At 47.5% G+C, this 13,869-nt stretch overlaps 1 protein-coding gene across 1 annotated transcript in view; it reads right to left on the bottom strand.

The window, feature by feature from the left end:
• Nucleotides 1–7,281: 7,281 nt before the first annotated feature.
• Nucleotides 7,282–13,869, bottom strand: part of LOC147121816 (uncharacterized) — a 62,284-nt gene continuing 55,696 nt past the window's right edge. Inside the window, exon 5 of the mRNA XM_085982324.1 lies at nucleotides 7,282–7,643. Coding sequence (XP_085838450.1) covers nucleotides 7,534–7,643 — 110 coding nt within the window. The 3' untranslated portion in view covers nucleotides 7,282–7,533. The remainder of the gene's footprint in view (nucleotides 7,644–13,869) is intronic.

Here is a 13,869-nt window from a genome sequence, read left to right as displayed (position 1 = left end):
ATCCTCTCTTGTCTCTACACAGCTCTCGTAGCATCAGCTTCACCGGCAGAATGAGTGGTGCCAGGAATCCGAGAGGGTCGTAGATGGAACTGACCACGGAGAGAATCCCTCGTCTTGTGGATGGTCTTTCGTTCACCATTATCCTGAAGTTGAACGTGTCTGACTCGATGCACCATTGTACACCAAGAGCTCTCTCGATAGGAAGGACATCGTGGCTCAGGTCCAGATCTTTGACTTCAGTGGCTCTTTCCTTTTCTGGGATAGAAGCTAGAACTGCTCTGCTGTTGCTTATCCACTTAGTCAGATGGAATCCTCCATTCGAACACAGAGTTCTAAGGTCTCTTGACAGTGCGATGGCATCGTCTTCTGGTGACACGGACTTCAGACAGTCATCGACATAAAAGTTTCTGAAGATTGTCTCCACAGCCTCTGATGGTGCTTTGCCTTTGCCATCTTCTGCAGTTTTTCTGAGAGCGTAGCTTGCACAGCTGGGAGATGATGTGGCTCCAAACAAGTGTACGGCCATTCTACATTCCACCATCGCTTGACTAACGTCGCCATCTGGCCACCAAAGGAAACGCAGAAGATCAGCATCTTCATCAGGGATTCTGACTTGGTAGAACATTGATTCTATGTCTGCCATCATGGCAACGAGCTCTTGTCTAAACCTAGTCAAGACGCCAATGAGGGTATTAGTAAGATCAGGACCTTGAAGCAGCTGGTCATTCAGTGAAGTTCCTCTGAATGAGGCAGCGCAGTCAAACACTACACGGATCTTTTTCTTCTTTGGGTGATACACCCCGTGATGAGGAATGTACCAGACCCTTCCATCGTCTCTGTTCAACTGTTCTTCGGGCACTTTTACAGCATAGCCTTTCACTATGATGTTTCTCATGAAGTCTTTGTAGTCTTCGTGAAAGTCAGGGTTCTTGTTCAGCTTTCTCTTTAGACTGATGGCGCGTTGCTCTGCTATGCAGCGATTGTTCGGCATCTTCGCGGTCTGTCTTCTCAGTGGCAAACCAATGTGATAGTGGCCATCAATGAACTGTGTAGACCTTGTCATCAAATCCATGAACTGATGGTCTTCTTGTGACATCTCTGTCTTTTCCTCACAGCTGTGTTCTGAGAAGTCTGCGTTGAACTGCTGTATCAACAGCTCTTCAATGCTTGCGATAGAGATGCGATTAACTGTGACATTTTGTCGTTCCTCCTTGTTCGACTTGTTGCCATCATCTCTCCTTGCCGGTCCATTGACTACCCATCCAAGGGCTGTCCTGACGGCGTAGGGTCCGTCATCCTTGCTGTTTATCACCTGCCATGGCTCCATAGTTTTGTAGGCATTGGTTCCAATTAATAGGCCAATTTCTGCTTCAATGTATGGGAGACGCACCTTTTCTAGGTAAGGCCATCTATCCACATCCTTCTGCAGGGCTAGGTTCCCTATTCTAACAGGAATCTCCCTCTGTGTGAAAACATTAGGCAGGTCTATGAAGTCCTTCTCTTCAAGTCCACACACTTCTAGGTCTGACAGGATATAACTTTGCATTGCCTTCTCATGACCCATGGTGCATAATAGGATTTCTGTTCTTCTGCCTCTAACGTTCAGCTGTCGCATGAGTGATTCTGTGCAGAACGTTGCTGAACTACCTGGATCCATGAAGGCGTAAGTCTCCACAACCTTCTCACTCCTCTTAGACTTGATCCTTACTGGTACGATGGCAAGAATACAATCACTGTCACCGGCCCCAGTAAGTCCGCAAGTCTCTGGTTCTAGCGACACCAGAGCACTTGAAACAACCGTCTCGTCGGTATTGTTTTCTTCACTCTTCTTAGGGACTTGTTCTTCTTTATGGATATGCAGCAGACTGGGATGTTTCCGAGTGCACTCTCTGCATGTTGTTCTTTGCTTACAGTTTCTACTCAGGTGCCCCTGAGAGAGACATCCAAAACATAGGCCGTTGCACTTCAGGAATTCGATTCTGTCCTTATGTGGCTGTGCTTTGATGTCGCTGCAGAAATCCAATGTATGATTCTTCTGGCAGAATAGGCATGGCTTCTGAAAGGCATCAGCAGACGTCCCTGTGCTGCTCCTTTTGGTAGAGGAGTTCTGGAGCCTTTCTTCCTCGGCCTGAGTGACGATAGTTGCAAAGCTGCTTCCCCTGGAACCACCTTTCCTGAGAGTCTTTGATGCAACAGGCTTGGCTTTCACTCTTCCATCAGTAGTCGGGCTGACATCCTGGATGTTTCCAAACAATGGGTCCCTAGCAATTTTAGCCTGTTTGTCTATGAAATTCACTAAGTCTGCAAACCTGGCTCTACTTTTCCGTCTCTCCATTATCTCAAAGGCTGTTCTTCTCCATTGTTCTCTCATCCTGTAAGGAAGCTTAGAGATGATGATTCTCATAGTCGTAGGATTGTCCATCTCTTCCATGAATTCAACATCCTCCATGGTGTTGCGACATCCTATGAGGAAAAGAACGTATGCGTTCAATGCCTCTCCGTCCTCCGATCTGATCTGTGGCCACTTGGTAGCCTTTTCAATATATGCAGTGGCTATCTCCAGCTCGTTACCATAGTGCTCCTGCAGCAACTTCCTGGCTTCTATGTATCCCCGGTCCGGTCTCATGTGTTCACAGCTTCTGACCAGGTCTTGTGGTTTACCACTGGTGTACTGTCCCAGGTAGTACAACTTATCACTGCTGCTCTCTGTTTTGGAGTCAATGGCTTGTTCAAAGGATCTGATGAAGGGCTTATACTTGAGTGGGTCGCCTTGGAACACTGGTATGTCTCTTTGAGGGAGTCGAAACAGATTCTGTTGTTTTACAAGCATCTCTGTAATTTCGTTCTGACGTTGCATCACTCGGTATAGGCTTCTCCCTGTGTCTTCAGGCCTCTGGTGGTCATCAGCAGGGTCTAGTCTAGACCGTCTGACGTCTGGGGTAGCATCACGTGCTCCTGTTAGTGGAGAGGCCACTCTTCCACGCTGTAATGCCAGGGGATTGCCTTCGGGCTCTGTTGTAACTCTTGAAGGTGCCCTGGATCCAACTCTATGTGACAACGTTGACTGGCAGTGGCTCCCGCCATCCCGTGAGCCTTCATAATCTTCGTACGCACTCAACCTGGCGTCTGAGACCTCGATAGCTGTTTTTATCTCCAGCTGTTCTTTCTTTGCCTGCACCTGGGCCCGTTGGGCCTGCACTTGGGCCTGCAGTTGGGCCTGTTGGGCCTGCAGTTGGGCCTCTTGGACCTGCAGTTGGGCCTCTCCCCATTCAAGAGCTTGCTTCTCCGCTAAAGATGCTGCGCGCGCCATCAGCGCCGCCCATTCAGCCTCTGCTCTCATGCGTCGCGACGAGCTTGTGGTGGAAGCGACTGACCTGCGTCCAGAAACAGAGCTACCTTCTTTTCGATTTTTGCTCGGTCTGGCGGAAGTCTCTGAAATGCTATCGTCTGGTCCGACTTCATCGTCAACTTTATCTTTCTCTGCTGTATCAGCATCTTGTCGAATCTTTAAAATCCACTGTTCCGTGGCCTTGATATAGTCCTTAATGCTGGTTGATTTAAGATCAAACCAGTTGTGCTGATCATCGTTTCCCTCTTCTTCAGACAGAAGTGCTAATACATCTTCATTGAGTACATTAAACTCTTCATGCAGCTTGGAGAAATCGTAATACATTATGTCTTCAGCTTTCTTAATATTAGCATCATCTTCCATGAGGCGATCAATTATCTTCATTTTTCCAGTTATCTGAGCTAATTTAGCCTTCCTTGCACCTATGCTTCTATGTAACTTCTCTTCCATTGCCTTTGGGGTGAGCTTTGTTTCCCTCTTTTGGCTAGCAATCCTTCTGGCTGAGGGAAGGTCCTGGCTCCGCAAGGCCTCGGCCATTTTACCCGCAGCTCTTATTTAGCTTCTCAATAGAATGAACAAAGCAAGTAACAGTCACTGTACCTTCGCTTTCTTATATTGTCGTCTGGCTCCGTGACCATTCATGTATACGTTCGCCGACGATTCCGTCCCTTCTTTCTTAGGGAGTAAGTTTTTGACTAATGTAGTGGCGCTTCTTAGTTTCCAAACAGGCAGGCCACTGAGCTGTGGGGCCTTTAACAACGAGTAGACGCGTGTCGAAATAAAACGTTCCCAAACGTAGCTTTGTCTTTTAAACTGTTTACTATAACACTTAACAAACGGAATTACAAAGCAAACACGTATAAACGAACACGGTCAAAAACTGTACTGCTCCAAACCTCACAGCTTCTGCCTCTTTCACCACGTGCAGTTTAAACTGTAAAATGGCTGCACCCATGTGTGGCTTAGGGACTGTTCCATTGTGGCAAGAATGAAGGGGGTGTCGGACTATACTACTGGAGCAAGAAAATAGGGGGTTTCTTAATACAATAAGTCGGTCAGGTAAATTAACTGTATTATGCCATTTAGCCACTATTTTAAAGTATTTTCTTAAGCTTTTATGGCTCTTACAGTAGTGTTGGCACCTAGTGTATCACAGCTCACAAGTGAGCGTCAGCAGATGGTGGAGACAGGGACAGCAATGGAGAGTCCTCATTGGAGGGCGCAGGACTCTACCAGCTTGGCTCAGCTGCATGTCGACCCTGTACCTCCGGGTCCACCCAGAAGGAGAGCGGTGCTGGAACTCCAAGAACAGGTGCAGGAGTCTCTGGCAAGTTTTGTCCACAGGGTCGCTGCGAGTGTGGAGCAAATGGAGGAGTCCATCGCGAACATGAGCAGAGCCTTTGTGGAGGCACTGGCGCATGAACGCATCACCACAGAAAGGATGGCAACCTCCGTGAAAAGAATGGTTAACTCCATGGTAAGGCTGGCTACCGTAGAGGAGAGGATGGCTACGGTCATGAAGGAGCTTAGTCGCCAGGGCCTTGAAAACATGGTCATTGTTCAGAATAGAATGACATCTCTTGAGGAGCAATGGTCAGCTATTGAGCATAGAAACCAGACCTTCATGCAAGTCCTCTGGAGTAGGACCTCCAGTGCAGAAATAGGTCCTCATGGCACCCCTGAAGTGCAACAAGGTGCTGTCAAGCCACTTGCTAGCTCTGAAGTGGGGCTGACCCATGAGAGGGATGTTGGTGGCAGACAACAAGGAAATGGGGGCTCCTCTCCAAGCGCTCACACAACCATGCCACAGTGAAGCCCTTGGTCAGAGCCCCATCAGAATCCTCACCCAACTGAGATGGGCGTCTCAGCCCCTGCACAGCCGCAGGAGCAGCAGACTATTGCCAAGCCCTCACAGGTTCGCAACCCCAGAGGACGCCCGCCAAAGGCGTCGAGAGGAGCAGCAAGAAAGTGAGCAAGGGGCCTCCACATCTGCTGAAGCCACAGGGGAAGCACGATGTAGGAGCATGCGTAAGAGGAAGATAATGCACAAGTAGTCACAAGGGTAGTCACTTGGGTGCTGTAATGTGTTGCATTTGGACCAGCCATCCTTGTCATGGTATCATAAACAGATTTGATGGCAAACTGATGAAGTTGTGGCCTGTGTCATTTTGCAAATGGGACTTTCACATTGAGGGCTTAGGGCAACTTGCAATTGTCAGTATAGTGGTCAGAGTAATAGGAATCTGCAGGTTCTTGTCCATTGACGATGCTCTGATAAGAAGGTGCGAGACAAAAGTGTTTGATTGTGCAGGCTAAGCAAATCAGGCCCACGAGTGCGTCCCTTGCATCCCAGACAGCAATGTGGTCACGCTCTGGCGCCTTCTGGCCTGCGCAATTTCAGGTGGGTGAGCAGCAAGCTTGGCGCTTCTGTTGTTGCTCCTGCTGCTGTTCAGGGTTCTGCTGCTGCCGCGGCTGGTTTCGTCGAAATCTGATGTCCAGGAGGAAAGGAAATAAATGGTTCCCATGCTTCTGCTATATACCTCAGTTGAGGAAGTGCTCAGTCAAGGTGGGGAGAGGGGTTTCCCAGGAGATCACACTGGAGATGGGTGTCAGGCTCCAAACTTCTACAACAATGGGTAGGCCTACTAAAAGTTCCCCCAGACTTGATACAACAAAGTCCTGCCACCTGCAAATGATGATTGCTGAAAACTCCTTTTTAATGGTGGAGCTGCAGCTGTTATTAAGCAATCCACTTGTGAGGCCGCCAGGATTAACTGGCATGTTCCAGAGGAGGCCTGTAGGATGGGGGAAACGTCTAAAAATCAGAAAGGCCTCTCAAAATTGGATAATAGAGGCAATTAAGTGGTTGTTAAGGGCCTTAAGGGTCTTTCCCACCTCTTGGAGGTAGGATGGAAACGGGGTCTGAAACCCCGATTCTGGGAAAATTGCTCCGAGGCGGGATGGAGGCGGGATCGGGCCCGCACGCCATTTTTTGCGATTTTAACACCTCACACGCCTCCTCGGGCCTGGCAAAATTGAGCCCTCTATACTTTAATGAACTTATCATTTACTAAGGATACAACACTCTTGTAGGGTTGATGTTAAAACACAGGATTATCTTAACAACATTAAAAAAGTTGTTGCATTCTACAACTGCATTATGAATAAGGTGAAATATGTTGAGTAAATAGTGATAATTAAATCATGAGCTTACCATACAAATTCATATTGTCCTACACTTTGTGACATAACTCAGTGGAATTGGTCTGTGATATTCAATAATTAATTATTAAATGGCCCATGGATAACAAGAACTGCATGGCACCATCTTCCTTGGATACCATTGGAACTACCAGGCATGTGCTTTATCAGAATTTTATTCTAACTCTTTCCTCATGTATGACATTATACTAATAGTAACTAGTCAGCTGCATCTGTTAATGTGTCGTATTCCTGATATACTGCACTATTTAACACTGCTAATATAACATATTGCTTTTTTTATTACAGACATACTCTCATGTTCCCTTGACATTTTTCTTTGTTCACATAAAAAAATCTCAAATTAACTTATGTTCAAAATTACAAAAATTAGCCGATAATTACAACAGAAAATTAAGTGTTGAAATTCCTGAGGCCTGGGAGCAAAAACTTATGGTTCCTAGGAATTTGGGGCAGGACCCAGTTACACTGAGCCTCCACCCCTTTTTCTACCCGTTCAAATTTCTAACAAAAGTTGGGGCAGGCAGGTTGAAAATTTCTTGGTTGAATTTCCCATGGACTACTAATGCTATGACAAGATACCACAATTAATTTCCTCTCTCTCACAACCTTGTAAATGGTGCAGGCATCCATCAGAAATATGTAAATACCCCAGGATATAGGCCAGGGTCATAGGCACATTCATGGGGCGGAGGTAATTCCGCCCTACCAGAGAATTGTTCCCAATAGGTCTCCTCTGAAATTTGTGGTCCATAATCTTTAAAGCTCAGTTAAACAAAGAAACTACTTTATTTTAAATGAAGTGTGTTTAATATTGGTTTGAATTGTTTTGAGAGACATTTGCTTGTGATGACTTCACGACAATAAGGCCAAAAGGTGGAACAGATGCTCACTTATGACACAATTTCAACTTTACTTCAAAAAAGTACTGCTGACTGGTACTTGAAACATGTTCTGCATCATTAGGGGAGAAAAGGCAACTTGGTGGTTTTGGCGCTTTTTGATTTGGTAGATGTTGGCTTTGGGACCTTTACAACAGATCTAGCTGACACAGACGTGGTTAGCTGTGCACCTAGAAGAAAGATGAAATACTTGTTGTCAAACACATCATCAATCAGAGATTTTTTTAAAAATAGGGCAATGCTCCCTCAAATTATTTTTTGGGTGTGCGGCCCCTTTAAAGGGCTGCGCGGCCCATTTAAATTTCCGCGCATGCGCGGTTTTTCCGTTGTAAAGCCAGCAAGTGGCCTGCGCGGAACCTCCGGCCTGCGCACTTCTGTGCGGCCGTGCAGCTTAACGGGAACATTGCATGGGGGTAAAATTCATCTTGGGTGGTAGAGCAAAACAGTTACCTTCTAAGTTAATAAAAGCCTTGTTTTGTTCCGCTAACATTGAGTCTCGGATTTATTGAGGCACATCACACCTCTCATCACATCCCCAACACTCTGACTTCCCAACCCTGCTCCTGCACATCCTTATCACATTCCCATCTGACTAGCCACCCCTCACACTCACCCTCAGCCTAATGCAATCATACCAACTAACAACACACAAGGAGGCCACTTGGCATTGCCACCCCACTCCATCATAGTCACCCTCTACAGATGTAACTCATTCATTCCTTAAACTCATTCCATCACTCTCACTCAGCCTTCTCCTCTTTCCCTACTTGCAGGAAAAGAGAGCCCACAATAAAAGGGAGAGGGAGAGAACCGGAGGTGACACTCCATCATTGGCCACCCTAACATCAGCAGAGGAGGCTGCCTTGGAAGTCGCTGGAGTCGCCGAGCAGCTGGAGGTGGGAGATGGAGAGAGGGGGACATCTTAGCAACCTGGTGTCAGAATTACGTATCATACAGCTACATGGCATACAGCAGTCACTCATATGGGGACTGATGTCAGCAGCCAGTGAATGTTCATCATGTGCATAATGGTATCTGTACCCATTCTTCATATGACATATCTAACTCATCTCTTTAGTCTCCCACAGGTCCATCAAGAGCCCCCTGCACTGTCCAGGAGGAATTGGAAGACAACTCCTCAGAGCAGCCTCCAGCCTGAGGGCGCACCATCACCAGACATAAGCGCACCCAGCACCAGCGCAGATACTTACACCTCGGTGGGTCCCATGCGAGATAGGATAGTGTTGTCACCTGGTGTCTCACAACTCACAAGTGAGCAAGAGCAGATGGTGGAGACAGGGACAGCAGTGGAGACTCCTCGCCGGAGGGCGCAGGACACTCCAAGCTCTGCTCTGCTGCATGCAGACGCTGAGCCTCGGGAGCCACCCAGAAAGAGGGCGTTCCTGGAGGTATGGCAAGATGTGCAGGAAGCTTTGACAGGTTTTGCGACCACGATGTCCAGAGAATGGAGGAGTCCATCTCCAACATGAGCATCACCGTGTCTCAAGTGATGGCGACTGTAGGCTCTTCCATGGATAGGATGGCCACCTGCATGGAGCAGCTAAGGTGCCACTCATAGGAGCAAACAGTCTCTATGGAGAAAAAATGGCTATCTATGAAGAATAGATGGCAGGGGCTTATAGACATTATTATGTCCGTGTATGATTGAGACACGGACAGCAGGAGTTGAACAAAACAAGTCTTTACTGAAAGGAGTCAATCGGGAAACTGAAACTACAGAGGCTTACTAGCGCCTTTTATACAGGGGTGGTCACTGCCGGTACTGCAGTCCGAGACCAGTTATTCTCTTAAAGGTACATACACAACAATTCCTCCCCTTTTAGATAAACAGTACATAACATTCATTTAACAACTAAATGATAACTAATTACAATCACAATTACGGTTGCTAGATACATTGGTTAAGTTTAAGCAATTATAAGTTCAGTCTTTGAGGAGGCTTCCTGATTCTGTCTGGATAACGCCTCTTTGGGGTATCAGGTTCCTCTGGCAAGGTTGAGTCGGGATCAATGTTGTTGTTTGGTTCATCTGCATCCAATATCACCGATTCTGCGGTAGCTGCAATTGGTGCGTCGATTTCATTACCAGGTGTATCAGATCGTGGTGTGCAGTTGACGTTTTCCAGTGACTCTAGAATCTGGTCAGCATGGCATCTTACAATGCTCTTTCCAACGTCCACGGTATGCATGAGAGGTCCTTGCCGTGTACAAATCGTTCCTGGCTGCCATTTCTCAGTGCGGTAGTCCTGGGCCAAAACTGGTTGACCTATCTTAAAACTCCTGGTCGGCCTTTCATTCATATTCTGAAACTGCCTGTTCTCCACGTCTCTTCGGACGTTTGGCTTAACCAAATCCAAGCGGCATCGTAGTCTTCGATTGAAGAACATCATGGCTGGAGTTTGGTTGGTAACTGCATGTGTCGCATTCCGGTAGGCAAACAAGAAGTTGTCCACCTTGTGTTGTAGGGGTATATCTTCATTACACATTGCCTTGATAGCCTTCTTGAATGTTTGAACAAACCTCTTGGCCAATCCATTAGTGGCTGGATGATATGGGGCAGATGTGTAATGCTTAACACCATTGTTCTTTAAGAACCTCCAGAACTCTTCAGACACAAACTGTGGTCCATTGTCGGAGCAAATCTGTTCAGGCAGCCCATTACTGGCGAATATGGTTCGTAAGACTGTGATAGTTTTTTCTGTGGTGGTTGAGGACATTTTTATTACCTCTGGCCACTTTGAATGTGCATCCACCGCAATTAAAAACATCGAGTCCATAAATGGACCAGCAAAATCAATGTGCACCCTTTGCCATGGAGAGGAGGGCCACTCCCATGGATGTAGAGGGGCTTGTGGTGGGGCGTTTTGGACCTTCTGGCATCCTGTACAGCTCTTGGTCATCTCTTCGATTTCTCTATCGATTCCCGACCACCACACAAACGCTCTGGCGAAGTTCTTCATTTTTACCCCTCCCAGATGACCCTCATGAAGCTCATGGAGCACTCTATCCGTCAACTTAGGTGGAATTACTACTCTGGATCCACACATCAAGGTTCCTCTGCACACTGACCGCTGTTCTCTTCTCGGCGAGAATGTTGGCAGCTGTGGTTCGCCATGTGCTGGCCATCCCTTCACCATTAAATCATAGACCCGTGATAGTGTCGGGTCATTCCGTGTTTCCTTTTCTATGTTTGCATTCATCACAGGGAGACATTCGACTATGGTTGAGTGGAACAACTCCATTGGATCCACTGCAAGGTCTTCTTCTTCCACCGTCGGCAACGGTAGGCGTGACAATCCATCAGCATTCCCATGCTGTTTAGTTCCTTTGTACTCGATGTCATATTGGTGTGCCCCTAGGAAAAGGGACCACCTCTGCAACCGTTGTGCTGTCATTATCGGTACGCCCTTCCGAGGGTTGAAAATGGAGACAAGAGGTTGATGATCGGTTAGTAGAGTAAATTTTTGACCGTGCAGGTAGTGATTGAACTTCTTCACCCCCCACACTAGGCTGAGGGCCTCTCTGTCAATCTGGGCGTAGTTACGCTCGGCAGAAGTTAACGAGCGTGACGCAAAAGCTATCGGCCTCTCTAAACCATCAAGGAATTTATGTGACAGTACCGCCCCAATGCCGTAGGGAGACGCATCACACGCCAGTCTGATCGGCAGTGCTGGGTTGCAGTGAGCCAATACTTCTCTTGAAGTGATTAAGTCCTTACTCTTCTGAAAGGCCCACTTACAGTCATTGCTCCATTTCCATGCTACTCCCGTTCGTAGCAGGGCGTTCAGTGGGTGCAGGATTGTCGACAAATTCAGCAAAAACTTATGGTAGTAATTCACCAATCCGAGGAATTACCTCAGTTGCGACACATTTTCAGGCACTGGGGCCTTAACAACCGCTTCAATTTTGTCAGGGGACTTATGTAACCCCTCTTCATCAATCACGTGGCCACAATACGATATCTGTTTCTTAAAAAACTCGCACTTGGGGCGGTTGGCTCGTAGCCCATGTTCCCGTAGTCTAGTGAGCACCTGTTCTAGGTTGTTAAGGTGTTCACTGTCATCTTCACCTGTCACAAGGATATTGTCCAAGTAACACTGAGTCCCCGGAATCCCTTGCAGGACTTGTTCCATCGCTCTTTGCCATATCGCCGGAGCTGATGCTACTCCGAATACCAATCGGTGATACTGGTAAAGACCTTTGTGAGTGTTTATCGTGAGATACTTCCCAGAGGATTCTTCAACCTCCATCTGCAAATATGCTTGTGCTAGGTCAATTTTTGTAAAACGCTTCCCTCCAGACAGTGAGGCGAAGATGTCTTCTATCCTTGGAAGAGGATATTGTACTGTGTGAAGGACTGGGTTCACCGTCACCTTGAAATCCCCACAGATGTGAACCTTCCTTGGCTCCTCAGACTTATTGCTTAACGTTTTCTTCATGACAGGAACGATGGGTGTCGCCCACTCGCTCCAGTCGACCTTAGACAACACGCCTGCCTTCTCCAGATTCTCCAGCTCTGCCTCGACGGCTGGGCGAATTGCATATGGTACCGGTCTTGCTTTGAAAAACTTGGGAATTGCATTCTCTTCTATTTTTATCGAGGCGGTTACGCCTTTAAGCGTGCCCAGTTCTTGTTGAAATACCTCTTTGGCGTTAGCTAAGATTGTTGACAATCGTCCAGGAGTGACGTCTTCATCTTTTTTACCGTCCACCGTCATTGCATTAATGGAGTGCCAATCTAAGCTTATCTTCCTGATCCATTCACGTCCCAATAACGGTGGTCCACCATTTTGCAGTATGTAGAGATACAATTTCCGTATTTTCTTGCCGTTGTATTCGACAGGCACCCTTATTTTTCCTCTGGGGTATACTTTTTGCCCCGTATACGTCGTCAAGACGATGGATGTCTCTCTCAAGGGTATGTGTGAGAATAGCCGCTCGTAGTCTCATCGATTCATGACGGTTAGCGCTGATCCTGTATCCAATTCCATTTTAACTTGGGACCCTGCTATCGTGAGGGTGACCCAAATGGTTCGGTGATCCTCTTTTGCGATTACATTGTGAAGTTTGAGACAGCTTAGTCTCCTGTTCCCGGATTCACTATCGCTCATCTGGTCTTCGGAACTACTGTCCGTCATCTTTTGTACTTTCTTGTACGGTTCCTTAGTAGCCTTTTTGTTGTCGCTGGTCTTCTTCCCAGACCTGCAAACTCGTGCAATGTGTCCCATCTTTCCGCATTGCCTGCATATTTTGTCCTTGGACCAGCAGTTCTTCTGGTCATGGTTAGTTCTGCCGCAGCGATAACATTTTGCAAATCCCCGTGTCATTTCGTGGGTGCCTTATTCCTGTGGCTTTTGTTGAATTTCCGCAGCTCCCCTGGCTGCTGCTTCGTACGATACTGCCACGCTGAAAGCCTTATCTAGCGTCAGCTCTTTCTCTGAGAGTAACTTCTTCTGTGTTCCTTCGCTCAGGAGTCCACAGACAAATTTGTCCCGTAGTGTATCTGCCAGTCCTGCTCCGAACTGGCAGTGCTTTGATACCTTGCATAGTTCCGTAAGGTACTCAGCATTGCTCTCATCTTTATGCTGAGTTCTCCTGTGGAATTTAAATCTTTCAGCTATCAACAGCGGTGCAGGGTTTAGGTGTTCCTGTAGGACAGCAACAATTTCGTTAAAACTCTTCGCCTTCGGTTTGGCTGGAGTAATCAGGTCCCGCAATAGGCCGTATGTTCTAGCGCCCATTAAGTTTAGCAATACCGATGCCTTTTTCTCATCGGCTATTTCGTTTGCCTCGCAATATACCTTGACTCTTTCCACATACGTGGTCCAGTCCTCTATTGTATTATCAAAGGCAGTGATACAGCCAGTCTTCGGCATCTTGAAAATCTAAAATGGCGCCTCCCGCGCTTTGCCTTCTTCCCCGATTTAACAAAATGGCACCTCCCGCGCTTTGCCTTCTTCCCCGCTGATTAAGATGGCGCCTCCCGCGCTTTTGCCTTCTTCCCCGCTGTTGCTAGCGCTGCTTTCCATGGTTTCCGTTGCAACCTGCAGCTCCTCGCGGTTTCCTGCGCGTTTAATATTTCTTTTTTTATTATTTTCCCGTCGTGGAACAACCCTGTGGGACTCGTGCCTCCCTCTTCTCGGGTCTATACGCAGCCCGGCTTCGTAGCACCGGCCACGCCCTGTGTGCTCCACCCTCTTTCTCTCCTTTTCCCGACAACGCTGCTCGGCCCCATTGCAAGCAACCCGCTCGAGTTCGCGACCGCCGCAGCCCAGGAAGGATCAGTGTACTACCTGCCACCAGCCCGATTAGCTGAAGCACCGTCGACAGGAACCAGGCCCCGCTTTCGACAGCTTCTCCAGCAAACTGCAACTCC

Source organism: Somniosus microcephalus, chromosome 3 (genome assembly GCF_052327205.1).
Source record: "Somniosus microcephalus isolate GS21.2 chromosome 3, FLI_Smic_1.0, whole genome shotgun sequence".
NCBI classification, from domain to species: domain Eukaryota; kingdom Metazoa; phylum Chordata; class Chondrichthyes; order Squaliformes; family Somniosidae; genus Somniosus; species Somniosus microcephalus.
Note: the sequence above shows the minus strand (reverse complement) of the source record. Positions and strands in the feature narration are given on the sequence as shown.